This window comes from Cotesia typhae, unplaced genomic scaffold (genome assembly GCF_013202065.1).
Source record: "Cotesia typhae breed Kobodo isofemale line unplaced genomic scaffold, CoteBio_Ctyphae scaffold_91, whole genome shotgun sequence".
NCBI lineage: Eukaryota > Metazoa > Arthropoda > Insecta > Hymenoptera > Braconidae > Cotesia > Cotesia typhae.
Window position 1 is genome coordinate 606,691 of NW_027423781.1, and position 25,941 is coordinate 632,631.

The 25,941-nt window shown below is 32.8% G+C and overlaps 5 protein-coding genes across 10 annotated transcripts; 3 read left to right on the forward strand and 2 right to left on the reverse strand.

Moving 5' to 3' along the window:
• The first annotated feature begins 334 nt into the window (after nucleotides 1–334).
• Nucleotides 335–2,360, forward strand: LOC141537491 (protein lifeguard 3). Its single transcript, XM_074258503.1, has 7 exons — nucleotides 335–503; nucleotides 575–816; nucleotides 960–1,013; nucleotides 1,135–1,225; nucleotides 1,299–1,424; nucleotides 1,480–1,629; nucleotides 1,702–2,360. The coding sequence occupies exons 1-7, from the start codon at nucleotides 336–338 to the stop codon at nucleotides 1,855–1,857; spliced, it is 987 nt and encodes a 328-aa protein (XP_074114604.1). The 5' UTR covers nucleotide 335; the 3' UTR covers nucleotides 1,858–2,360.
• A 1,222-nt stretch (nucleotides 2,361–3,582) lies between these two features.
• Nucleotides 3,583–5,955, forward strand: Hibch (3-hydroxyisobutyryl-CoA hydrolase). Its single transcript, XM_074258737.1, has 6 exons — nucleotides 3,583–3,847; nucleotides 3,918–4,011; nucleotides 4,104–4,168; nucleotides 4,249–4,490; nucleotides 4,552–4,793; nucleotides 5,298–5,955. Exons 1-6 carry the CDS (start codon nucleotides 3,845–3,847, stop codon nucleotides 5,834–5,836), a joined length of 1,185 nt encoding a protein of 394 aa, XP_074114838.1. The 5' UTR covers nucleotides 3,583–3,844; the 3' UTR covers nucleotides 5,837–5,955.
• Nucleotides 5,873–8,884, reverse strand: Sar1 (Secretion-associated Ras-related 1). 2 transcript variants are annotated; one of them, XM_074258740.1, is made up of 6 exons: nucleotides 8,739–8,884; nucleotides 8,562–8,650; nucleotides 8,019–8,167; nucleotides 7,213–7,332; nucleotides 6,823–7,124; nucleotides 5,873–6,509 (listed from the first exon to the last, which is right to left on the reverse strand). In XM_074258740.1, exons 3-6 carry the CDS (start codon nucleotides 8,059–8,061, stop codon nucleotides 6,393–6,395), a joined length of 582 nt encoding a protein of 193 aa, XP_074114841.1. In that variant the 5' UTR covers nucleotides 8,062–8,167; nucleotides 8,562–8,650; nucleotides 8,739–8,884; the 3' UTR covers nucleotides 5,873–6,392. The 2 variants fall into 2 exon arrangements, with proteins under 2 accessions (XP_074114841.1, XP_074114840.1); XM_074258739.1 differs by having other exon boundaries at nucleotides 8,562–8,864.
• A 1,226-nt stretch (nucleotides 8,885–10,110) lies between these two features.
• Nucleotides 10,111–23,346, forward strand: Vps13 (vacuolar protein sorting 13C). 3 transcript variants are annotated; one of them, XM_074258741.1, is made up of 13 exons: nucleotides 10,111–10,321; nucleotides 11,145–11,231; nucleotides 11,309–12,954; nucleotides 13,069–13,878; nucleotides 13,951–14,529; nucleotides 14,751–16,061; nucleotides 16,483–18,249; nucleotides 18,715–18,939; nucleotides 19,056–19,271; nucleotides 19,608–19,646; nucleotides 19,816–19,875; nucleotides 20,399–21,922; nucleotides 22,023–23,346. In XM_074258741.1, exons 1-13 carry the CDS (start codon nucleotides 10,222–10,224, stop codon nucleotides 23,343–23,345), a joined length of 9,687 nt encoding a protein of 3,228 aa, XP_074114842.1. In that variant the 5' UTR covers nucleotides 10,111–10,221; the 3' UTR covers nucleotide 23,346. The 3 variants fall into 3 exon arrangements, with proteins under 3 accessions (XP_074114842.1, XP_074114843.1, XP_074114845.1); XM_074258742.1 differs by lacking the exon at nucleotides 19,816–19,875 and having other exon boundaries at nucleotides 10,112–10,321; XM_074258744.1 differs by lacking the exons at nucleotides 19,608–19,646; nucleotides 19,816–19,875 and having other exon boundaries at nucleotides 10,113–10,321.
• Nucleotides 23,347–23,371: 25 nt separating this feature from the next.
• On the reverse strand, nucleotides 23,372–25,898 carry LOC141537635 (carbonic anhydrase 2). 3 transcript variants are annotated; one of them, XM_074258747.1, is made up of 7 exons: nucleotides 25,852–25,898; nucleotides 25,397–25,596; nucleotides 25,298–25,333; nucleotides 25,052–25,216; nucleotides 24,779–24,944; nucleotides 24,545–24,650; nucleotides 23,372–24,358 (listed from the first exon to the last, which is right to left on the reverse strand). In XM_074258747.1, exons 2-7 carry the CDS (start codon nucleotides 25,440–25,442, stop codon nucleotides 23,960–23,962), a joined length of 918 nt encoding a protein of 305 aa, XP_074114848.1. In that variant the 5' UTR covers nucleotides 25,443–25,596; nucleotides 25,852–25,898; the 3' UTR covers nucleotides 23,372–23,959. The 3 variants fall into 3 exon arrangements, with proteins under 3 accessions (XP_074114848.1, XP_074114849.1, XP_074114847.1); XM_074258748.1 differs by lacking the exon at nucleotides 25,852–25,898 and having other exon boundaries at nucleotides 23,372–24,352; nucleotides 25,397–25,701; XM_074258746.1 differs by lacking the exon at nucleotides 25,852–25,898 and having other exon boundaries at nucleotides 25,397–25,701.
• Between the last annotated feature and the right edge of the window lie 43 nt (nucleotides 25,899–25,941).

Here is a 25,941-nt window from a genome sequence, read left to right on the forward strand (position 1 = left end):
ATTTATTGCGCACAAATGTTGATAAAAATTTTATTTTATTTCTTCTTCTTTAAAAAATTGATTGAACTTTTTAAAATTTAGTTCAATTTTTATTAACATAATTTATTTATTATAAAATTATAAATATATATTAAACTAGTTTTTATTTAAAAACAATCACAATTTTTGTTCCAAGTGACGTCAGTGTTCCAGCATTTAATTTACAATTTTTCCATGATCATATAAACGCGCCTTAAAAGCATCGCGCATGCGCGCGAGTTGTTCAACGCTAACCTAAAATTTAAAAAATATCCTGTCAGTTTGAAATAACAAATAAATAATAATTACTACTTACTATGCAACAGCCGTCATACTTTTCAAGTAATCTTCAAAACATACCCGCGTCAACATTATCTCTCGACCAAAACAATGTATTACCGGATTCATCTACCGCTCACATTCCCGTGGCTGCTGGCGGTCCGCCATTACTGCCGCACTTGGTTAGAGGCCAGAACATTCAAAGTGTAAATTTATTTATTTATTTATTAATCCCCGATTTTTTTTATTAAAAATAAAATATCAATTCAATCAACAGGGTCCTTACACAATCACAGTCACCAACAGTATGGTGATAGAGCGCGAGCGTCAAAACCAAGAAATTTACCGGTTTTGGTTAGCGCAGCAAAGGAGGAACTTGGGTGGAACTCAAACAGACGAAGATTACTTTGCGGAATTTAAAAATTCTAAATTAAGAAGGAATTTTATAACAAAAGTTTTTTTTATTTTGTTCCTACAATTTTTATTCACTGCGCTATATATATCTTTCTTTATGTTTTAGTAAGTATAACCTATAATTTTCTAATTAAAAAAAAAAAAAAAAAAAAAGAGTTTTTTTAGTCAATCCAATACATTTTTAATTTTTTTTTTTATTCAGGGTTTAGTAAGTTATTTAATTTTTTATGATTTTTATTTTATTTCAGCCCTCCAGCTCGCGAGTTTATAAATCGGTACTGGTATTTATGGGTCATAGCAATGTAAGTATTAATTTTATTTTTTGTTTGTTTAAAAAAAAATTTTTTTTTAATTTTTAGAGCTTTAATTATTTTTAAAAATTATTTTTAATAAATAAAAATATAAAATTGTTTTTTTTTATAGGACGGTATTCCTGTGCTCGTATTGCAGTATATCGATAACAGACTGCGGCAGAAGACAATCCGGCTGGGGCATAATATTATTGCTGCTTTTAGTTAATTATCACTCTCTTAAAATTTAAAAAATAAAAATAATAATTAATATCTAGTGGATTGAACTTTTTTTAGACACTAGCAGAGTCGCACTTGGCTGCATACATATCAATACGTTTTCAAGTGGAGTTGGTTTTGATAGCGGTCAGTTTAACTGCTGCGGTAGCACTTTTGGTCGCACTTGCAGCTATTTGTTGTAAAGTAAGTTTTTTTTTTTTACCCATAGATAGTTTTTTTATAATAATTACTATTATAGTTCGACTTTACAATGTGGACTGGGCTCCTGAGTATTGCAGGCGTTGTTGGATTAATGTCGATAATTATAATAACCGTAACGTTAATGTACACCAAAATTTCGGTGGCTATCACAATTTTCGGCGCTATTGGTGCTTTAATTTTTTCTCTGGTAATTATTATTAATAAATAATTCAAAAATTTATTTAAATAATATTTAATAAATTAAATTTATTTTTTTAAGTATCTGTACTTTGACGTCCAGACGATAATGGGCGGAAGAAAAATTCAAATATCTCCAGACGAAGTTATCTTCGCTACAACTCAACTCTACGTTGATATTATTGGGCTGTATCGTTATTTATTGCTAGTAATTGGTGGATCCACTAGAACTTACTGAATTAATAATTTAGTCACAAAAAAAATTATCTTTGTAATTTTTTTACTGGCTATGTTATCCGTACTTTGGACGTCCTTCTTATTTAAATTCGCCACCGCAATACACTCAAGAACATTTTTATTCTTACAAATAAAAGTACTAAAGATTACGGTGTGTATTCGAGACTGTTAGAGGTCACAAACTCTGCGTCATTTATGTAAATCTTTCAGGAACTTTTCAGGTGTTTAATATTATTGATTAGGTTAAGAAAAAAAAAAAAAAAAAAAAAAAAACCATTAATATTATTTTTCCTCAATGAAAAAATTATTGACGGGCAATTTTTTATTCTTCACAATTTCTTTTTTTAATTTTATTTATCTTCAATTTTTTGCTATTTATTTTATCTTAAAAAAAGTTTTACTTTTTTCAAGTAAATAATTAAGAAATTACATTGTATCTTGTCAACTAATGATATTTTTCAAGATGTAAGCTCATCCCGATGTTACACTCATCGAGACCTTTCATTTGAGTACCCACATCAATTTTTCTTATATTTTATATATATTATATATATATATATATATATATATATATATATATATATATATATATATATATATATATATATATATATATATATATATGAAAAATATATCAAAAATGCATGTGGGTAATCAAATAAAAAGTTTCGATGTGCCTAATGTCAGGATGAGCTTAAATCTTTAAAAATTTCAATAATTTAGCAGATATTTTTAAAAAGTGGGGCAATATGGACCACTCAAATTTGGATTTTTTTATCACGTAAGACCCAAAAATCAAACTAAATTTTAATATAAAAAAATTACTTTATCAATAAAAAAAAACAATTTCTTTTAAATTTATTAAATTGTTTTTTTTTTTAAATTAGGAAAAAAAAAATTTTTTTTTCTTAAAAAAAAAATTCATTTATCTAATAGTAGAGGTAAAATATTTTTAGTTGCTTTTATTTTCAGTCATATACCTTCAGTATATATGTACATATATATACATATATAAAATATATATATATATATATATATATATATATATATATATATATATATATATATATATATATATATATATATATATATATATATATATATATATATATATATATATATATATGTATAAATACATTTCTATATATGTAGATATATTTTATTTTCCTCTCTATTTTCTCTTTCTCTTTCTATACTCCAATACTATATATATATATATATATATATATATATATATATATATATATATATTTATATATATTATATATATATATATATATATATATATATATATATATATATATATATATATATATATATATATATATATATATATATATATATATATATATATATATATATATATATATATATATATATATATATATATATATATTACATATATACATATATATTTATATTTATATATATGTATATAAAATAAATTCCAACAGTACTAAAGTAAGTAAAGCTAAAATAAAAATTAATAAATCAAATAAACCATAATTATTAACAGTAAAAATATAAAATTCAAAATTGCGAGCGTTCGAACACATGGTGCATTACATACACACAAAATAATAATAACAATATTTAAATCAATACCCAACACAAGCTCATTTTAACGTCTTATATTCGCGTGACGCAGATACGTCACTGCTTTATACTTTATATTAAAAAAATTTTTTTTTTTTTTTTTTTTTTTTTTACAAAAAAATGTGAAATGGAGTGTGAATTAAAAAAAATGTTTTAGATTTTGTAATAACTCTAATAAGATAACCACTTAAATATATATGTATCTAATTTATATAATCACTTATTGCTAACATGTGAAGTGTTTTTTTATTTTTTTGTATTTATTGAGAATGTATTTAATGTGACATATACAAATTTATTAATTCAAGGCTGTTAATTTTTTTGTTACTTTTGTTACTGATTTTTTATACAGTTTTATATTTTTGATACTTGTTAAAAATTATTAAGACAAAATGGTAAATAATTATGGTTTAATATATTTATATATTTTATTTTTTATAAATTAATTATTTTATTTTTTTTTAGCTTCAAAAATTAATTTTTCCTCACATAGGAACATTGTTTATCCAAACAATGAAACATGCTGGTAAAAAAGCTTCATTGTTGCCAAATAATTATGGTATGTCTTAAATTAATATTAATTTATTTATTTATTATATAATTAAGATTTATTATACATATTAAAATTAACAAAATAATTTTTTTTTAAAGGGTCGAAGATAATTAAGAAGAAATACTGTACTTCAATGATAAATGATGATGTTTTGTTCAAAGAGGTATTAATATTTGCATTTATTATTAAATTAATATTTTATTAGATTGTATTAATTAATATTTGATAAATTTTTTGGTTAAGCTCAACGGCAAAGGTCTGATAGTCCTAAATCGTCCTAAGCAGCTAAATGCGCTGAATTTGTCGATGGTAAAAAAAATTAATCCCAAATTGAAGAAATGGGAGGCCCACAAGAGTCTGGTGATCATCAAGGGTGCTGAAGGCAAGGCTTTCTGTGCTGGAGGCGATGTCAAGTATTTAACAGTCGCTCTTAATGAGCCAGAAGGCCACAAAGCTGGACATGATTTTTTTCGTGCTGAGTACAGGTCAGAATTTTTTAGAAAAATTTTATTGAATAAAAATTTTAATTTAAAAATAAATTTATAGTTTGAATCATCTGATTGGAACATATGAAAAGCCGTATGTCGCGATAATGAACGGAATAACGATGGGCGGTGGTGTAGGACTATCAGTGCATGGAAAATATCGGATCGCAACCGAATCGACAGTTTTTGCGATGCCAGAAACAGCTATTGGATTGTTCCCTGATGTCGGTGGTACTTATTTCCTCCCACGCTTAAAGGGGAAACTCGGTTTATACCTCGGACTCACGGGGCAGCGTCTTAAAGGTAATATAATAATATATAGATAAAAAATATATAAAAAATGCATGTGGGTACTCAAATAAAAGCTCTTGATGAGTGTAACGTCAGGATGAGCTTATATCTTTAAAAATATCATATGGTGACAAAATACAATATAATTGATTAATTATTGACATTTTTAAAATTATAAGCTCATCCCGATGTTACACTCACCGAAACCTTTAATTTGAATACCCACATCAATTTTTCATATATTTTATATATTTATATATATCATATATATATATATATATATATATATATATATATATATATATATATATATATATATATATATATATATATATATATATATGAAAAATATATAAAAATGCATGTGGGTACTCAAATGAAAGCTCTTGATGAGTGTAACACCGGGATGAGCTTATATCTTTAAAAATGTCAATAATTAATCAATTATATTGTATTTTGTCAATTTTTGATATTTATAAAAATATAAGTTGATCCCTAAATAAATAATAATTCCAGGTGAAGACATAAAACACGCTGGAATAGCAACTCACTATGTGCCATTATCAAAACTGGAGGACTTGGAACAAGTCCTCCTGGAGTCAGACGCAGAAGACATCGACAAGGTGCTGGAAAGTTTCGAGTCTTCAGAGGAAACTGAGTTCAGTCTGGACGAGTTTCTGCCGCGGATAGACCATTGTTTCTCCGCAGACACTGTCGAGGGTATAATCGACAACCTCAAAGCAGACAGCTCGGAGTGGTCGAAAATAGTCCTGGAGAACCTGTACAAGATGTCACCGTCTTCTCTGAAGATCACTAAAGAAGCTCTCGACCGCGGAAAAAATCTCACCCTCGAAGAGTGCCTAAAAATGGAGTTCAGGCTCGTCTGGAGGGCTTGCGATCGGTCAAGTGACTTTTACGAGGGAGTTCGCGCTCTCTTGGTCGACAAGGATCTCAATCCCAAGTGGAACCCTCAGAATCTCGCCGAGGTCTCTGACAAATATGTTAAGAGCAAATTTGAAGCTCTTGCTCCGAAAGATGAGCTGAAACTTCGATAAATTATTTTATTAATATTTTTATTTAAATAAAAAAAATTTAGATGCGAAATTAATTTATAAAGTACAGTGCAATTGAACAATATTCATTATTTAATAAAGCAAAATTTTAATTTTTTTATCTCACAAATTACGGCAGTCACACAGTGACTGCAGAGTTGCCAGTAGGAATCAAATTGAAATAATTAGTCATTTTATCAAAATGTATTTTATCATCGCGTTACACTGTTCTATTTATAATTCTTCATTTTTTTTAAAATAACAATAATTAAAAAAAGAATTAGCATCTTTCAAAATATATGATGTCGAGTTTTATTTATATAGTCTAAGTTTTTTTTTTTTTTTCGTTTAAAAAGTAAAAAATAAGAAGACGAATTAAAGTTTAGTGATTATAATCAGATTAGATGCGATGAAAAATTAAATTAAATTAAATTATTTTTTTTTTTTTTTTTTTTTTTTTCGGTTTTGTTTAATTTATTTTTGATGGTATTTTAACTGTTTAGGTTGCAGCATCGAATTGGTGGTATTAATAATTTTTATTATTAATAGTTAAGTGCGTTCAGTCGATGTACTGGGCGAGCCAACGGAAGCCCTCGCCGTAGCCTTGTCTCTTTAAAACAGAGCACATAAATAATTCTAATGGGCGACCGGGAATTTCACTTCGGGCAATTTTTCCCTGAAAAAAAAAATTTTTTTTTATTAATTTTTAATTAATCAATTCATTAAATTAATTTTTCTTTCATTTAATTTTATTAACAATTGACTTCTTAATTATTAATTAAAATTATTTAAAATGCCAATTTAAATTTAATTAATAATTAAAATTAATTCAATTCAAAATTTTAATTAAAAAAAAAATTAAGTTTTTTTTTATAATTAAAATTCATTAAAATTAAAATTAATTTATTACAAATTATTAAATAAATAATTAAATTTTTAAATAATTAAAATCAAAATTAAAAAAAAAATTGACTAAATAAAAATATTACCTTGCCGGTCGTTTGACCATATAAATTGAAGAAAGCTCTCAACTCATCCTCAGACGCAGCACCAGGCTTGTCAATTTTGTTCCCGAGTACGAGAACAGGACAGGTGCTCAGTTGTTCATCAGTAAGAAGAGTATCAAGCTCAGTGCGTGATTCTGGAAGTCGCGTACGATCACTAGCGTCAACTAGAAACACAATAGCGTCTACTGCTGGGAAGTAATCTTTCCATACACGTCTTGCTTGTGTATGACCTCCGAGATCGAATGTCGTGAATCTTATACTACCGATTGATAATTCTTCTGATGCTATTTTTAAAAAAAAAAAATTTATTTAGTTAATAATAATAAGGTAAGTGTTAGTAAAATTTATAATAATAAATAATTAATAATTTACTTGGATGTAATGTAGGCACATGTTGTGCTAAGCGATCATCTTTGAGCATATGTAATAATGTTGTTTTACCAGCATTATCTAAGCCAAGGAATAATAATTTACCGACTTTTTTCCATAGGCCTGTAACAAAAAAAAAAAAAAATATATCATTAAGAACTCTAATTAAAGAAGTATCTTATCACTATAACAAAACTTTTTATCAATATTTGATTTAAAAATACTATTTTGTAGGGAATTCTCATCGAAAATTTTCCTTATCTTTTTTTTTAAATGAGACACTAAGTCTAAACTTATCTTAGAAAAAATTTTTTTTTTACCTGAATAAAATTATCTTTGATATTAAATAATAGAAAATATAATTTTTAAATATTTGGTAAAAACTGTAATTTTATTGAGCTAAATTAACAAAGAATTATTTTATACTCCATTACTCAGTATTAAATGAATAATCCACTATCATGTTTGTGTCTAAATATAGGTGAATATGTACAAAGAAAATTATTGTTGAATAATTTATGTCGAGATTGTATTACTGAATCATAGAACAATTAGAACAATAGAGTTATTTATTTAATTTATTATTTTATTATTTGATACTTTTTAATTAATTTTTTTTTTTCAATAATTTAATTACTATAAAATTCCAAATTGTTATTCATAAAAATTGTAAAAGTATATAACAACTCTTATAATAATTGTTTTTGAATTTGTAATTAAATGCAGTTTTATTTTTTTATTTATTTATTTTTTTTTTTAATCTTAACTTTGCTCCAAAAAAAAAAAAAAAAAAAAAATTAAAAACTCACCTAAATAGCCAAGTACTCCAGTAAACCAATCGATAATGAACATATTTAATAATATCAATAGAAATATATTAATATAAATTGTCCAAATCAATCCTCGAGTTTTTCAGAACTTGGATATTTATTTACTCTCCGTCGATTCAAAAATGACTCTGCAATAAAAATCAGTACCTATTATAATAATGTACACAAGTACCAATTACACTTACTTACACATTCATTTATGTATTTATAAGCACATATATCGTTATCTATTGAAATCAAAGATGCGAAAATAAATTTTTTCAACCTTGAGCGTTTAAAAAAATTTTTTGCGCAGGTTAAAAAAAATTAATTATTTTTTTAAAAATAACAGCTGGTAATTTTAATTTAATTTTACTCAACGCGCAGTTTATAAATTAAATTTTAATTACCAAAAAAAAGTATGTGCCAAAGTCTACATAAATACATTTATTGTACATTGTATGTAAAAAAAAAATGTGAAGTTTAAAAATAAAAAATAAAAAAAAAAAAGCAAGTAGAAAATAAAAAATAAAAATTACTTACCAATTGATAAATATCATCAAAGTGTTTACGTATGTTGAATTTTTTTTGTTTAATAATGATAATTAATTGTTGATTAAATAACGTCACAGCTTGTTATGAAAAAAAAATAATAATTAGTCTCTGGTGATTATTATTGAAGATTTTTTTTTTGTTATTGTTAGTGTTGACGTGGCTCACCAGAAACTTTAAATAAATAATTGTTTAATTTGGTGGTGAGTTTTAATTACAATAGATATTTATTGTTGCTAAACTTTTACTTGAGAAAAAGTCACGGAGACTCGCTCTGGGCCTGAGCATGGACGAGCTGACGTTCAAGAAATCATTTGGTGGCAGTTGGCATTGATGACGTCTCTTTCCGGTTTTATTTGTCGTGTATATGTTTGTAAATGTGACGCTGTGTTGAGAATATAAGAGTGTGTGGATTATTTACTATAGGAAGAGTATGCAATTTTATAATTTAGAATTTGGCGGTAGAGAGCGGCATTGTGCGTCCGGGTAAATTAAAAATTTGGCGGGAAAAATTTTAATTTGTAATTTTTTGAACAATTTAATAATAAGATTAAAAAATATATATTTTAATGACAGATATTAAAAGTTTTTTAAAATTGTATAGCAATTAAATTATTATAAAAAAAAATCAAATTAAAAAAATTTCACATGTAAAAATTAATAAAGATCACAATTATACTTTTACTTATACTTTTTTAAATTTCCCGCTAATAATTCCTTTTGCCACAGTGTTTTTATAAATCCTGCCAGATGACGCTAGTGCTTAATTTTAAATTAGCGGGAAAAAAAAAAACAAAATACGCCACCTATAAAAACATTTTATAATTTTTCTCTGAATAAAAACAATATAATAATTTAATATAAAATGTACCTGAACATTAAACCAAGTTAATGTATTTGGAGTAAAAATTACAATTAATTATTATTATTGTTATTATCATTATTATTAAAAAAACTTAAAAGAAAAATGGATTAATTTCTTCATTAGTTAATTAATAAATTATTTTAAAAAAGTGGCTAAAAATTATTGACTAAATAAAATAAACAAACAAACTATTTTTACAAACCGGCCTTGAAATAGTGAAACCGTGTGTATATCTATCGTCGCATGTCAGTAACAACTGTTACTTGTTATTGTCGATCAGTTTTAAAATTTACCTACTCAAATACGTACTGCGCAATATATTTATATATATTATCAGTGAACATATGTTTATCATTATATATTACCGTGTATTTTAATTAATTAAAACTATTTGCACGGTAATTGACCTCAACAGCTGATAATTCACAAGTACAAATTAATTTTTTAAATATGTTTAACTAACCTCAAATTTTCTGCAGTTTTATTAAACAAAAGTAAACAAAATAATTGAAAATAAAATATGGCAGTTTATAAAATTTATAAAAAAGTCATTTATTATTTTTTTTTTTAATGTTATTAATTAAATACAATAATAAAAATAATAATAATAATGACCATGATTATATGATAATTTAATTATCAGCTGTGAAAATACTAATTATTAATAGTAAATAATTATTTTTTTTTTTTTAAATATTTTTTGAGGTTAATTTTTAATTAAAAAAAAAATTTGTTTTAAGTGTTTAATTCAATTAAAAATTGAATTAATTAAAATAATTTACAAAAATGGTTTTTGAATCAATTGTCACGGAATTATTAAACAAAATTTTGGGAGAGTATGTCGAAAATTTGGATTACAAGCAATTAAAATTAAGCTTGTGGGGCGGTAAGTAATTTTAATAATTTATAAAAATTAAAATGAAAATTAATTTAGCAGATATTTGATTAAAATTAAAAAATTGTCAAGTGACAGTTAAATTAAATATCATAAATTAAGCTAACCGACATTTAAACTTAAAAAAAATTTTTTTTTATTTTTAATTCAATTAAAAAAAAAAATAAAATAAAATAAAATAAAATAAAACAAAAAAAATAAAAATTTTTCGCTGTCGGCTAATTTTAATTTCATTAATAATTTATTTATTTTTAAATAATCCTATTTTTTATTTTATTTATATTTAAAATTAAATTAATTATATAATATAATAATTTTACATTTGATTTAAGTTTAGAAATAATAAAAATAATTAAATTAGAAGTAAAGAAAAAATTAGAAATGAAAATAAAAATAAATAAAAATCATATCAATAATTAATAATTTTGTTTTTAAAGGTAAATATTAATTTTTATGTATGTCAACTGGTCAGTATCTGTGTGATATATACTATGATGTCATCCTCATTATTGTCATGAGCTATTTATAGATTTTATATTACGGGCTACATAATATTCGAATGATGACATAATTCTATAAATTATTTTATTTATCATTCAACTCTACTTATTTATTTTTATTATTTAAATTTAATTAATATAAATTTCGTCAATTAAAACTTGATTGAAAAATATTTAATGCTCCGATTTTTTTTATTTTATTAGGCTGATATTTTTATCAAATTAATTTTGAAAAAAAAAATAAATTTATAATTTTAATCCATGTAATTTTAAAAAAAAATTTTTTTGTTAATGATTTTATTTAATTATTTTAGGTGATGTCATCCTCAAAGATCTTTTGATAAAAGAAAGTGCTTTAGATGTCTTGGATCTCCCAATAAAGCTCGAATATGGTCGATTAGGTAAAAAAAATTAAAATAAATCTTAAAAAAAAAAAAAAACCCTATAATAAATATAAATTCAAAATTTTTAATTCCAGGCAAACTAATTCTAAAAATCCCGTTCAAGGACATCTGGAACGGGCAAATTGACTGCATAATCGAGGAACTCTACTTGCTGATAGTCCCATCAAGCCAAGTAAAATATGACCCGGAGAAAGAAGCAAAGTACTCTTTGGACGCGAAGCGCGCGGAGTTTGCGCGGATCGAGAAGAACAAGCAGCTGCTGGAGCAGTCTAAGCAGGCGGAAAAAATCGACGACTCTATGCTGGAAAAACTCCTAGCGCGTATGATAAAGAACATCCACGTGGAAATAAAGAGCATCCACGTGCGCTACGAGGACCACGTGACCTTCAAGCCACACGAGTTCGCGATCGGCTTGACACTAAACCGGCTAGCTCTGGAGTCGTGCAACACCTCGTGGATGACCACGGAGAACATGAAGGACATGTACTCGATCCCGCAGATCTTCAAGCTTCTGACCCTGGACGGGTTATCTATTTATTTAAATCCGAGTCTGATGCAGTTCAGCAAACAAACCTCTAGCGCCTACTTGAAGCTGTTCCACGACTCGATAGCGACCACGGAGAACATTCCTCCGGACTACCAGTATCTTCTGGGGCCCATAAACGTCAAAGCCAAGCTGAAGCTCAACCCCAAGCCTGAAACTGACGGCAGCAACTACCAAATTCCAAAAGTCTGGCTTGACCTTGAAATGGAGAAGCTGAGGATTGGATTGACCAAGCGGCAGTACGCCACCTTGCTGCAGCTCGGCGAAGGTCTTGACAGAGCGAAGAAGGCAACGCCGTTCCGCAAGTTCCGGCCCGATGTTCCAAGCTACCGCGGGTACTACAAAGACTGGTGGAAGTTTGCGTATAAATGCGTGTTAGAGGAACACGTCATTAGATGTCGTCGCAACTGGAACTGGGCGCACATGAAGCAGCACCGCGACCTCTGTCGGGAGTACGCGGAAGTTTACCAAATTAAATTAACCTCTAAAAAGCCTGTTTCGGCGATAGAGGAGCGGCTGACGCACTGCGAGCGACATTTGGATCTTTTTAACCTCGTTGTGATCCGCCAGCAAATAGAATTGGAGGTCGAGCGACTCGCTGAGAAGCAGAAGAACATCAAGGCTGAGCGAGGGTGGTTCGGATTCCTCTGGGGTTCCTCTCAGCAGAAAGAAGAAGAGGAACTTAATTCTGCGGCTGCTATCATGAAGCGGTTCCAAGATGCTATGACACCCGGGGAAAAGGAGAAATTGTACAGAGCTATTGATTATCAGGAAAATTCTGCTCCTGCTCACTATCCAGAGCACTATGAAATGGTGGATATGATGTTCTATCTTCATGGATTGCAGATTATTGTTTCTGATACGGATAAAGATGATCCCAGTATTCTGGATGTCGCGCTAAATGGCGTACGCAGCGCGTTCAAACTCAGGCCTGCTGCTAATTCTATTTTTGTTACTATTTCGCTGAAAGAGATGCGGATGCTTGGGGTCAAGCAGGCGAATAAAATACCCTCGTTGGTTCTTAGTGAACATGAACACTCGGATGTTCTTTTTAATGTTAGCTATGAACAGAATCCGCTGGATAAATCTTGTGGGGATAGAGTTATTGTTAATTCTAAGTCCGTTCATTTTGTATATGATGCCCAGACGATAATTGAATTGGTTAAATTATTCAAGGTTGGTGTTATTTTTATTTATTAAATTAAAATTTTTTTTTTTTTTTTTTTAAGTTTTATTTTTTGTAATTTTTTTTAGAAAAAAACAATTAAAAAAAAAAAATGTTTTTTTCAGGTCTCAAACCAGTCAGCACTAAATCAGATCCAGCAGGCGGCTGCAGAACGATTGGAAGGCTTGAAGGAAATGTCAGCCTTAGGACTCGAGTACGCGATCCAAAAACACTCTCAACTGGACATCCAAGTAGATTTTGAAGCATCTCAATTAATTGTCCCGCGGAATGGATTCTACCGCGAGAAGGAGTCGATGATCGTGATAAACCTCGGAAGCCTTAAAATACACACTCTGGAGAAGCCAAAAGACGAGATGTCCTCGCAGTCAGTGCGGCAGCTGGTCAGTATGGGTAAGAGCGAGGAAGACATCATAACGCACCTGCGTGAGCATTCTTACGACCGGTTCGCGCTAAAAATTGTCAACTTCCAAGCGCTGGTGGTGACAAAAGACGAGGACTGGAGAGTCGGACTATCCATATCCTCCAGCCCGATGGTGATCCTGCAGCCTACTACCCTGGAAATTCAGTTCCACAAGTGCCTAGTGACTGACGACCCGGTTCTGCCCAAAATGAGGATCATCGGAGAGTTGCCTTCTTTGGCGCTCTGCATCCCCGGCAATCGGCTCCTGGAGGCCGTTTCTATTGTCCAGAGTATTCCCTTCCCTGATGATGAGTCTGAGATCCAGCCTATGCCTCTTGCTAAATCCATGTCGCAGCTGTCGATCAATTATGTCAAGGAGCTCGCGAAACCGGTTGTCGAAGCTACCGAGGACGTTATCGTGCAAACTACTGATCTAGAGGCGAAATTCGTGATGCAGGAGCTCACTTTGACGGTCTTCAAAACTGAGGAAGTCAAGCCGTTTATAAAAGTTGAGGTAATTATAAATATTATTTATTTATTGCTCTTGCGTAATTTAATTTAATTGATAATTGATAATAAATTTTAGGTCTTGAAAGTAGAAGCTGAAATGACAACGCGTAGCTATGAGCAGGACATCAAGCTGAGATTGGGTGGAATCCAGGTGACGCAGTATCACAAAGACGAGGAGATATTTATGATAAACACGCCGATGACCTCTGGACACCAAGTTTATCTGATCGTCCTGAACTTCATGGCTGTGAACAGACGCTCGCCGGAATTTACGACCCGCCACGGCTCGGTGGTTAATCTTCTTAGGCTTGAGTTTACCACCCTGGATATTCTTCTGCACCAGGAGTCGCTGATTAGCGTCCTGAAGTATGTCAACGAAGTCCAGGACAAGGTCACCCCGCGCAGTTCATTGGAATCTAGAGTTGCGACCACTAGAGATAAGTTTTCTCAACTTTCTACGATCCAGGAAGACACCTCGATATTTTTCAAAGATCAGCAGAAAAAAGCCAAAAGCAGGAGCAAGAAAGTCGTTGTAGAGTGCATCGATTTGAAGATAAAAGCCAAATTTGGAACTATTAGTTTGAAGATTGCCAATGAGAAACAGGAAATTAGTGCGTTCTTGATTCAAGGGATCACTACGGGGTATATTATGAAGGTATGCTTAAATTTTTTAAATTTGAATTTTGGCGGGCCAGTGACGTAGTACTATTTCCGGTGCGCAACGCCATCTTACAGAGAATTTAAGAACTATATTAATTTTTTTTTATTATTTAAAATAAATAATCGACTTTTTTTGTAAAGTAAAGTAGATTTTAAATAAAATAAAAGCACTAAATATTTTTCTAAAATAGTTTCAAAAAAATTTTTTTTTTCCAGGTGTCTTACTCTCAAGCAAACGTAAACCTTACGTCAATAATAATCCAGGACTTGAACCCGAAGTCAATTTACAACAACATAGTCTCGGTAGAAAGTGGAGAATCCTTGCAAGTTCAAGCGGTGATTTACAACGTCGAAGCACATGAAAACAAGAACAACATGTCGATAAAAATAAACATGGGGTGCCATCGTGTCGTGTTCCTCAACGACTTTGTGTCTCGAGTGATGAACTTCCTGAACAACTTCCAAGCAGCACAGGAGGCAATCGCCGAAGCTTCAGCCGCAGCCGCAGAGGTCGCTAAGACCAACATAAAAGACGCTCAAGCGTCCGCGACGCGAGTAGAACTTTCAATACAATTAAAAGCGCCTGTAATCTACGTTCCAATGAATTCTAAATCCGAGCACTGTCTGATGCTAGACATGGGAGAGCTCACAATTTACAACAGCCTGAAAACGCTAACCGTTGAAGAAGAAGAGGCTCCAATAGTCGACGAAATGAAAATAGAGCTCGCTAATTTGAAGCTTTCACGCGTGAGATTGACTGATAATTTTCAGATGGAGAACGAAATCCTTCTGGTGCAACCAGTGAGCTTCGGACTGCTGATAAAGAGGAACTTATCATCCTGGTACACTTCTATCCCCGACATCGACATGTACGGCAGGCTCAAGCAGATAGAAGTGCTACTCAGCAAGCAGGACTACGCGATGATCCTCAAAGTTCTGGAAGAGAACCTCAATGAGTCTGATGAAACTCCAGCTCAGAAAGAAACTGCCCGAGAGCGCAAAGAGATTCAAAGAACCAGCGTCAGAGAAGTCGACGTTCAAATTACCGAACGGCAGAGCTCCGAAGGACAGAAATCAGCCCGAGCTTCAGTCAAGTTCGAGTTTATTATGGACAGCTTCGTGATAAATCTCTTTACCGGTGGATCCAAGCTTCTGGAGAGCAAAACTTCTCCGCTGCATTTGCCGGAAAATAACCTTGCTCAGTTCGGGCTGACTCACTTCGCAGTCAAGGGGACAATTTTCGCCGACGGACTGCTAGCGACCTCTGTGCTACTGATGAACTGCACCCTAGATGACAAAAGGCAGAACCGGCAGGGTCAGCTGACCCGGATCATGGAGCGAACCAATCCTCTGACGGACGCCGAGGAGAACTCTAAGCGCAGCATGTTGGACGTGACTATCAGGCAGAGTGTCAATGACATCTTCATTGACGTAAAAGTCTTCTCCTTCAGTATTATTGTGTCGCTAGATTACCTACTGAAGATAAAGGATTTCTTTACCATCCAAGCAGTGCAAACACAACCGCAGGTAAGTTTCAGGCATACCCTGATAGCCACCTTACCTATAACTTACTGTCAATCTACGTCCGCAATTTGAAGCAAACTTGACGGAAAGAGTTGGCAAAGAGAGCGATTACCTATTAGTTACCTATAACTTACTCTGCAAATAGACGCCAAAACTTGCTGTACAAGTAATCCCTTCAAATTGTAGTAAAGTTGAAAGGAAATTTAACTACAAGTTTGATTGTTAACTTGTATTCAAGTTGCGGCTGTAGATTTCCGTCAATTTGCTTACAACTGTTGTTGAGAGAAGAATTACCGCCAACTTGATGTATAAATTAACCGTAACTGCTGGAAGTCAACACTTACTGAGAAAGCGCTGGCTATCAGGGTACTTGATTCTCCGAGAAAAGGGTATATTTATTAAAAAAAATCATTAAAATCCGCAGGTAACCGTTCAGAAGTACAGCGAAGTAAAGAAGAAAGCCGCAGCTAATAATCAGTCGATGATAACGCTGAACCTTCACATTGAAAAGCCTGATATTATCCTGATGGAAGACATGGATAACATTGACTGCAACTGCATCGTGATGAACACCGAGTTGGTGATCAAAGTCCGGCTGATAGGTGACCATCAGGTGATAAACGGCTCGGTTAATGAGCTATCAGTCCTCACTGGGATTTACAATCCCAAAAAGCGCGCAGATTCAGTCTATCAAGTCCTGAAGCCCTTCAGCGTGAGCATCGCAGGTTCCACTCCAGAAAACAAAGGCCTGCATGTGGACGTCTCCTGTACCGACATCCACGTGTCGGTATCTCCGGGAGTAATAGAGATCCTGAGCCGCGTGATGCGAGGACTGACCTCCAGCGATGAAGAAGCCGATCAGTTTATCAGGCCGGATCCATCTCATCAGGGCTTATGGCTGATCACGCCCTATGATGAGTCAGAGTACTGGTTCCTGAAGACAGAGGTCGCCACTGAGGCGTTCGAGGAACTTAACTTCGTGGAAGACAGCGTGGTGGCCTACAAACCCGAGCTGGCGATCGTATCAGCGCCTAATATTCTTCTGACGCTGGAAGCGGGGGTTGGGAACAAGACTCTGCCGATGCTGATGCTCAATTTAGGGTTCCAGAGCAGTGTTAATGACTGGAGCACTAGAACAATGAGCATAGAGGCGAGCATTTCAGTGATAATGGCGTATTACAACAGCAGGCTCGCCCTTTGGGAGCCGCTAATCGAGCCCGTGGAGGTAGTGGGGCAAAACGGCGAGCGAAACTCTAGTTCCTGGGAACTCAAGAGCAAGATTCAGTTCCACGATCTCACTCCGGACTCCAGAGGCGCTAGTGCTGTCTCTCCGAGCTGCGAAAGCGAGCCAGAGGACTTGCATCAGTCCAGGATGAGCATTGACATTGATTCCTCGGATAATTTGGAGATCACTGTCACTAAAACTTGTTTTGAGGTTATGGAACAGCTCAGCAAGGCTTTCACCAGCGCTATGGACGCCACGTACTCGGTTCCTAGGCTCGCTCCTTATGTTCTGAAGAACGAGACCGGTCTCAAGCTGACTTTAGACCTCCAAGCGAGTAATTTTATTATTTTGGATAAAAACTTGCAGCCTGAGGGCAAAGAAGACGATAAGTACAGAGAAGTAGTTCTGGAAACTGCCGCTACGATACAACTGGCGCCGCTGGTCGATAAAAGAGACTCCGTTATGCTTGAACAGATGAGAACTTCTGTCCAGATGAACAATGACTACAATTTGATGATTAATTTTGATGGGATTGACAATCAGCTGGTGATCCCTGTTCTCAGGGCGGATAAAAGGTTCTTCTCGTTGAAGTACAGGAAGGAGAGCTCGGAGGAGTGGGGAATCATCTCAGATGTTGTTGTCGAAAATGGAAGCACTGTTGTCAGCTTGAGGAGTGTCTTGCAAGTTCATAATCATTTTACTGAGACTATTTCTGTTTATTATATGACCAAACGGGGCAATGAAGTTGAGTGCGTTGGAATTGTTAAGCCGGATGAAAAACTCAGCTTGCCTTTGGATGCTGTTTATACGCCGACTAATATTTACTGGCTGTTCTTCAGTGTTGATGGCTACATGGTGTCTGTTGAACCCTTTGTGTGGAAGGATCTACAGAAGACACTGAGTATGACTAAATTGCTCAAGTGCGAGCCCAGGAATAAGCAGTCCAAGGAACCCTTTTATATGCAGGTTAATTAGTTTATAGATAGATAATAAGGGACCGTCCATTAAGGCTCCCTATTAATGATATTTCATTTATTGATACTCTAAAAAAGACACGCGAATATTTTAGATTTTTTTCACCACGGTTGCAATCGCTTGTATACTTTACAATAACAATAACATATCTTTACTCTGTAATTTTTTCAATTGGTCGTCGAAAATAAAAAATCTATTCAATTTTAATTATTCTGATAAAACTATTAACTCAACGATAAACTTCAAATCTCCACTTCAGGTATCTGTTAATTGCTCGGAGGTAGATTAGTTGCTTTTAAAGTTAACAATTAATTAATTTAAGAGAAAAAAAAATAAAATTTTTACAAAATTAAATTAAATGGTTCGCATGTATTTTTAATTTTTTTTTTTTTTTTGCTTTTGAAATTTTTTTTCGAAAAATTTTGAATTATTAATTCATTTAAAAAATTTTTACAGGTCGTTGGTGAAATAGAACAAGTGTATTTTGAAAATACAACACGTCATACAATGTCAAGTACTATTTATAATATACATTTGTATCCGTCAGTTTATTTGAAAAATTTCCTACCAATTGATATTATTATAATATTGCCTGGTATGGTGGAAGAAAAAATTGTTAAAGCTAGTACTACGATACAACTACCGACTGTTGACTCTAATAATTCAAATATTATTATCAAGGTAATTTTATTAATTGTTTAAATTTTTATGAAAATTAACTTGGCAGATATTTCATAATTTTAATATTTAATTAAAATAAAAAAAAAAAAAAAAAAAAAAAAAAAAATATTTTACAGCTTTCGCAGTATCTTGAAAAAGACTGGTCATGTAAAGGCGACATCGTGGCAAATCCTCCCGAATTTTCCGTTTGGTCTTTCGAATCATTCGACAGTCCTTCAAAAGTAATTATGGATTTAGGAATGCACTGTTCATTTAAACATGGGTCTGTCGTAATGGCGCTTTATTGTCCCTTCTGGATGCTTAATAAAACAGGATTAATGTTGGCCTACCGCGTAAGTATTTATTTAATAAAACCATAAAATTAATTTTGTTTAAAAATTAAAAAAAAAAAAAAAAATAGTAATTTATTTTATTACATCACATTAAAAAAAAAAAATTAATTATTTTACAGATTTAATTTTTATTATATTGTAATTACAACTAATTAATTCTTTATTTACAGCAGCTTGATTTTTCTTTCTCGCATTTTTATTTCTGTAACTAATTATTATTTTATCAATTAGGAAAAAAAAATTATTTTCGCATGATTTTCTTCAATAATTAAAATTATGCATGACAATTTATATAAATATAAATGCAGGGGGTTTTTAAAAATAATTTTATTACAGAAATCGAGTAAAGGTGGCAAAGAGACGAGTTCATTCAAGGTAGATTAAATAATTAATTTTTAAATAAAAAAAAAAAAAAAAAAAAAAAAATTGTTTAATTATTGGCGACGCTTTGGCATTAAATTAATCAATTTAATTACATATTATTTTGATATATAAATGAATAGTTTGTTAAATATGGGTGTATAGGAGATCCAATGTATTTCAGAAATTATGTATGCGGCGACGAAGACGACAGGGTCAAAATTCCGAGCATAAGGGGAAATCGGTGACTTTATTATTTATTAGATTAAGTGTTAATTTCTTTGCTAATTTAATCACCCTGTTATTTAATACAGGACATCCAGAGGATTGGTGTTGGGCTTAGATAGACTAACAAACACGATTACTGACTTTATTTTTTAGATTACCCAGGAAAAAAAGTTTAGAGCTGACCAGATTTATAACTCAAATCTAGTGCTGGGGCATCGAAATAATTTAATTTAAATATTTTTTGCTTCTGCTCTAATAATTGATTTTTTTAATCGATTAGAAGATTTTTATTTTCTATTAATTAATTAAAAATTAGCTTACTTATCTAATTAATAGCATTTAATCTGCAATATAAAGATATTAAAAATTCCACTAGATTACAAGCATCCAATTACGAGACTAGACAGATCTAATCTTTTTTTTCCAACAAATTAAAAACCATTAAATTTTAAAACTGCTTCTTCTATCATGCATGGCTTCACCAAGAAGACTATTATAACAAGACCCTTTCCTCCACTAACTTCTTTTTCTTCTTTCAGAACCCCGAGGACTACCTGAACGTGATCTACCACCCAGAATCTTACAAGGGCCCGATTCTGTTCTCGTTTCGCTCCAAGGCATTCTTCGGGAAGAAAAAAGCGATGGTCCGCGTCGAGGACGGAGACTGGTCGGATAAATTCCCAATCGACGTCGCCGGAAGCAAAGGAGTCGTAGTCTGCCGTTACAACGGAACAGATTACCACCTGGGCGTCCACAACCAACTGACCTACAACTCGCTAACCAAACAGATAACCTTCACACCGTTCTTCATCCTGATCAACAACTCAGACTTCCTCATCGAGTGCCAGGAGGCTTACCGGCCAGCAAGCCCAGTAATGCGAGTCCCTCCCGGAGAAGTAAAAGCCCTCTGGCCGGAGTCTGACCAGTCGCGGAAGATGCTGATCGCGATGGCAGCGGGAGCTCCGGAGAAAACAGCAGCGTTCGTCTACACCGAGGTGCACACGACTCTTCTGAAGCTTGACAACAAGTACGGAGGGATCAACGTCGACATCCAGATCAACGAAGGTGGGACTTACATCTCGCTATCGGCTTATTCTCCAGGAAACGCTCCAGCGCTGATCATAAATCACACTCCCTACACAGTGGACCTTTATGAAAAAGGCTCGATGAACATCCGGAGCCTGCAGTCCTTAAACAGGATGTTCTACACCTGGGAGAACCCCTCGGGACCTCGGAAGCTGCTCTGGGAGGACAACAGCAAAAAGGAGATCGAGAACGACCTCCGCAAGGACAATTTGGGTGCTTTCACCCTTCCTGAGATCGAGGAAGAGATCTTCTACGTCTCCTTCTTGGACGGGTTCCAGCGGGTGCTTCTGTTCACCAACAACCTTAAAATCGCCGAAGACTGCCAGCTGGTCGGCGACCTGGAGGTCATCGACCAGGAGATCACTCTAAACATCCACGGAGTGGGACTTTCTTTGGTCAATAATTTAACCCGAGCTGAGCTGCTCTACCTGAGAATCGCCAGCTCGGGGATCATCTGGGAGACCAGGAAGACCATTGGCAGCCGCTGGAAGCCTCTGACCTCCTCCGAGGTCCTGGTGATTGAAGAAGGCTACCAGAAGTACCTACGGGAAGTCCAGCTCGGGACTGAGCCGCCTTACCGGGTGATGCTCGAGCCCAAACTCATGGTTGACTTCCAGAACATGGAGATGCTGCGGCCTCACAGGAGGTACATACGGCGCACCTTCCAAACCGGGCTCTGGATCCAGTACCGAAGCTCTGTCCACCAAGTCCAGCTACACGCTAAAATTAACAGGCTCCAGATCGACAATCAACTTGCCGAGTGTGTCTTTCCGGTGATCTTAGCGCCGGTTCCTCCGCCGAAGAGTGTGGCTAATTCGGTCATCAAACCCTTTGCGGAGCTTAGCTTAGTCAAGAGGCTTCTGGAGCACAGCACTGTCCAGCAATTCAGGTACTTCAAGTTCCTCATCCAGGAGTTTCATATCAAGGTCGATATTGGGTTCATCAACGCGCTGATGACCTTCTTTGAAGCTAATGAGGTTTGTAACGTAAAAATACGTTGTTTCCCGAAAAAAAAAATAGAGTTTAAAATAATAATAATAATAATAATAATAATAATAACAAACGATTCTCTTACAGGTTAATGATGCTGAAGAGACAAGATTATTCGCAGTAGACATGAAGCTGGTTGATGAACCGCTAATCTACCACGTCGCAATGATCACCACAGCCGAGCAAAAGAATTTCTTTGACCTCTTGCACTTCTCTCCTCTTAAAATCCACGTGAGCTTCTCAATGACTGGCGGAGGTGGTGGTCCCAGTGCTGTTCCTCAGTTCCTGAATGTCCTCCTTCAAGGAATCGGCGTCACTTTGACAGACATCAACGACATTGTCTTCAAGTTCGGGTACTTTGAGCGAGACTATGTTTTTATGACCAACAACCAGCTGATCAGTGAAGCAACTAGTCATTACACCGGCCAGGGCATCAAGCAGCTGTATGTCCTGGTCCTGGGGCTGGATGTAATCGGGAATCCCTACGGGCTGGTCGTAGGAGCGATGAAAGGAGTTGAGGATTTGTTTTACGAGCCCTTCCAAGGAGCGATCCAAGGACCTGGTGAATTCGCTGAAGGGCTTCTTCTGGGAGTCAGAAGCATGCTGGGTCACACTGTTGGAGGCATGGCTGGTGCAGTGTCTAAAATAACCGGAGCTATGGGCAAAGGACTCGCGGCGCTGACCTTTGACAAGGATTACCAGCGGAAGCGCCAGGAAGCCCTTAACAAGCAGCCCGCTAACTTGCAGGAAGGATTAGCAAGAAGTGGCAAGGGACTGGTGATGGGATTCGTTGATGGAGTCACTGGAGTGGTGATGAAGCCCATTTCCGGGGCCAAGGAAGAAGGAGTTGAAGGGTTCTTCAAGGGCTTCGGGAAAGGAATGGTGGGACTAGTCACAAGGCCCACTGCTGGAGCGATTGACTTTGCCAGTGGATCCTTCGGAGCTGTCAGGCGCGCTACGGAGCTTTCTGAGGAAGTCAAGCGGGTCAGGCCTCCGAGGTTCCTCAGGCCTGATTGCTTGGTGCGGCCCTTCATTTACACTGAGGCTGAGGGAAACAAAATTTTGTTTGATCTGGAGAAAGGTAAGTACGCCAATACTGACGTTTACTTTCATCATACCTTCGTCGGGAAAGACGTACTGCTTATGACCGATAAGAGGATCGCGTATATTGAGCACAGCGACCTCTTCGGAGGCTGGAAGCTTGAGTGGGGATACACCTGGCAGGAAATCACTGAGCCCAGGATTATTGATAAGGGAGTTCAGATCTCCGTTAAAGAGGCCAGGAAGAAAAAACTTGGAGGGTTGTTTGGATCCGATGCTGCCGGGAAAATCATTCTCATCAGCGACCTCGCGGTTAAACATCAGATTTTTAATATTATCAGGGATAAAATAGAAAAAATTGAGTCGTAAAATGTTTTTTCTTCTACGGGACTGCCATTTTTTATTTTTTTTTTTTTTTACTTTGCACAAACTTTTAAAAGCGCGCATATTTTTGTTTTAGTTTTTTTATATATGTTTTTGAGGTTATTTATTTTTTTTATGGTTAAGAATTTTTACGGCCATTTTGAGAGTGGCACGGCGGCCATTTTGTTGAAGTATAGTTTTGTCTCAGGAAGTTTTAAGAAAAGAGGTGAAAACAAGGCCTGTACAATAACGAAAAAAATTATATATTATATAATAATAATAATTATAATTATTATTAGTGTTTATATTGAAGAATATAAATATCATATGTATTCAGAAAAAGTTTTTGACTAGTTAAGGTCATAAAAAAAATTTATTTGAATATTTTGGCGGTAACTAGTCAAATAACTTTTTTTTTATTTGTTTTTTAAACATAGCCTCCATTGTTTTGTAATTAAATTTAAAAATTAACAAATACTATTTACTTGAATAAACACTTTAAATATTAAAATATTTAAGTGAAGAAATTTTGTCATTTTAATGAAAATAAAATTTTATTCTATACACTGATAAAAAAAACTTTTTCTTAAAAATGGCAATTTTTCTTCAAAAATTTTTTTTTACTCCCAAAACCATTCTAAGCTACTGGTATTAATATTTAATGATTCATAATTACTAGCAAAGTCGTCAGTTAATTTTCTTAGGTAAATTTTTCGTTTACCTAAATCTTGGATGCTCCTGTAATTATCACCGAGGATATCTTCGCCGTTGGACAGCGAACGAAACTTGTTCAACTGCTTGAAAGAAATAGCGACGGGGTTCGTGAAGATTATCCAAGTTACAGCTTCACTACACGGCGGAGTCGTAAGCGAGCCTTTATATGAATAATATGTGTCAATGTCGGGTAGTAATGATTTTAATGTTAGTGATACATTCAGTTTTAATTGACTGTCAATCCATTTCAATGACTGGAAATTTTTTAGTATTGAATTCAAGTTGTTGTTATCATCGTCCTGCAACTTTATTATTATTATTATTATTATTATTATTATTATTATTATTATTATTGTACTTAAAAAAATTAACTTGATTAAAGACAATAAACTGTTTTAATTAATTTTCTTGATTCAAAAAATTTTTTTATGAATCAAGTTAATTTTTTTTTCTAAGTATATATTATTATTGTTATATATAATTGTAATTACTTGGAAAAAAATTCCGAGAACTACTAAACCATTCTTATGACCCTGCGCTTCTTCAATATCAGCATATAATTTGTTCCTGTGTATTATGTGCATTTCCATTGGATATCTGTCGTAAGAATAATTATTCATAAATTTTATTTATTTATTTATTTTAGTTATTTATTCATATATTTTTTTTTCAGAAAATTTAGAACAAGAAAAAAAAAATTTATTTAAAAAAAAAAATAACTTTACCTGATTCCATTGACAACATGCTCGGATCCTCGACTATTTTTTAATCCCCAGTGAAAATGTAATCCACTGAATTCAAATTCTTCATCATCATTCAGCACCGAACCAAAAATAAAAGGTAATTTTTTTCCATATGCATTTAAATTATTTTTTTCTACATTTAAAGACACTAAAAAAAATTTTTTAAAAATACAAAATTAATTTTTAATACAATTTTTATAAAAAAATTAATAATTAATTTTTTTTTAATTAATAATTAATTTTTTTAAATATTACCGGAGTGTCCATTATTAACAACCGACAATCGTGGTAAATAATTATGATAACCAAATAATTCCAATGATGGCAAAGGTAATAGGATTGCCTTGAATGGCGACAATTCAATCGGAGATTGCAATTTTCCTCCACAGTCTTTGAATTCTCTCGGCCAGTTATGTTGGTCTATATTAAGCACAATTTTAATTAAAAGAAATTAAAAAAAAATTTTTTTTTTATTTTTTATATTTAAAAAAAAAAACTAACGACGCTTGGAATATCCAAAAAATCCAAATGATTGATCTGAAAATAATATAATTAATTATTTTTTAATCAAAAATTTTATGAAATAATTTTTTAACATACTTGGAAAGAAAAGGACTGTTGAAATAATAAAAATAAAATGATACATTTTGGAAGAAAAATATTTTAGGACTTAACTGTCTGTTGGATAACTAAAGATAACTGACTAAAGATGTCAAGTGTTCAATATACTTTTTGTTATAATTATTAAAGATATTTTTAGAATTTATTTTGATGCATTTACAGTCAACAGACAGTTGCTGCTAAATAATAGGTAAATAGATCAATAAATTAACATATTGAATAAACATTTAATTTTAAATGTCACATATTTTTTTTTTTTTTTTTTTTTTTTTTATTGAATTTATGTAATTATTTTTATGAAAAATTGCTACTGTAAAAGTTAAAGATTTTAAAAAATTGCAAGTGTTAATTTTGTAAAAAAATAAATTTATTTATTACAATTATTAAAAACAAATTTTTTTGTTAAATAAACTAAAAAAAAATTGTCAAATTACTTCTAACTAAACTGTCACAAAATTAAGAACTGTCAAATTGGGGCGCCAAAAATAAAATCTAACTGCGCATGCGCAGATTAAAAAAAAATC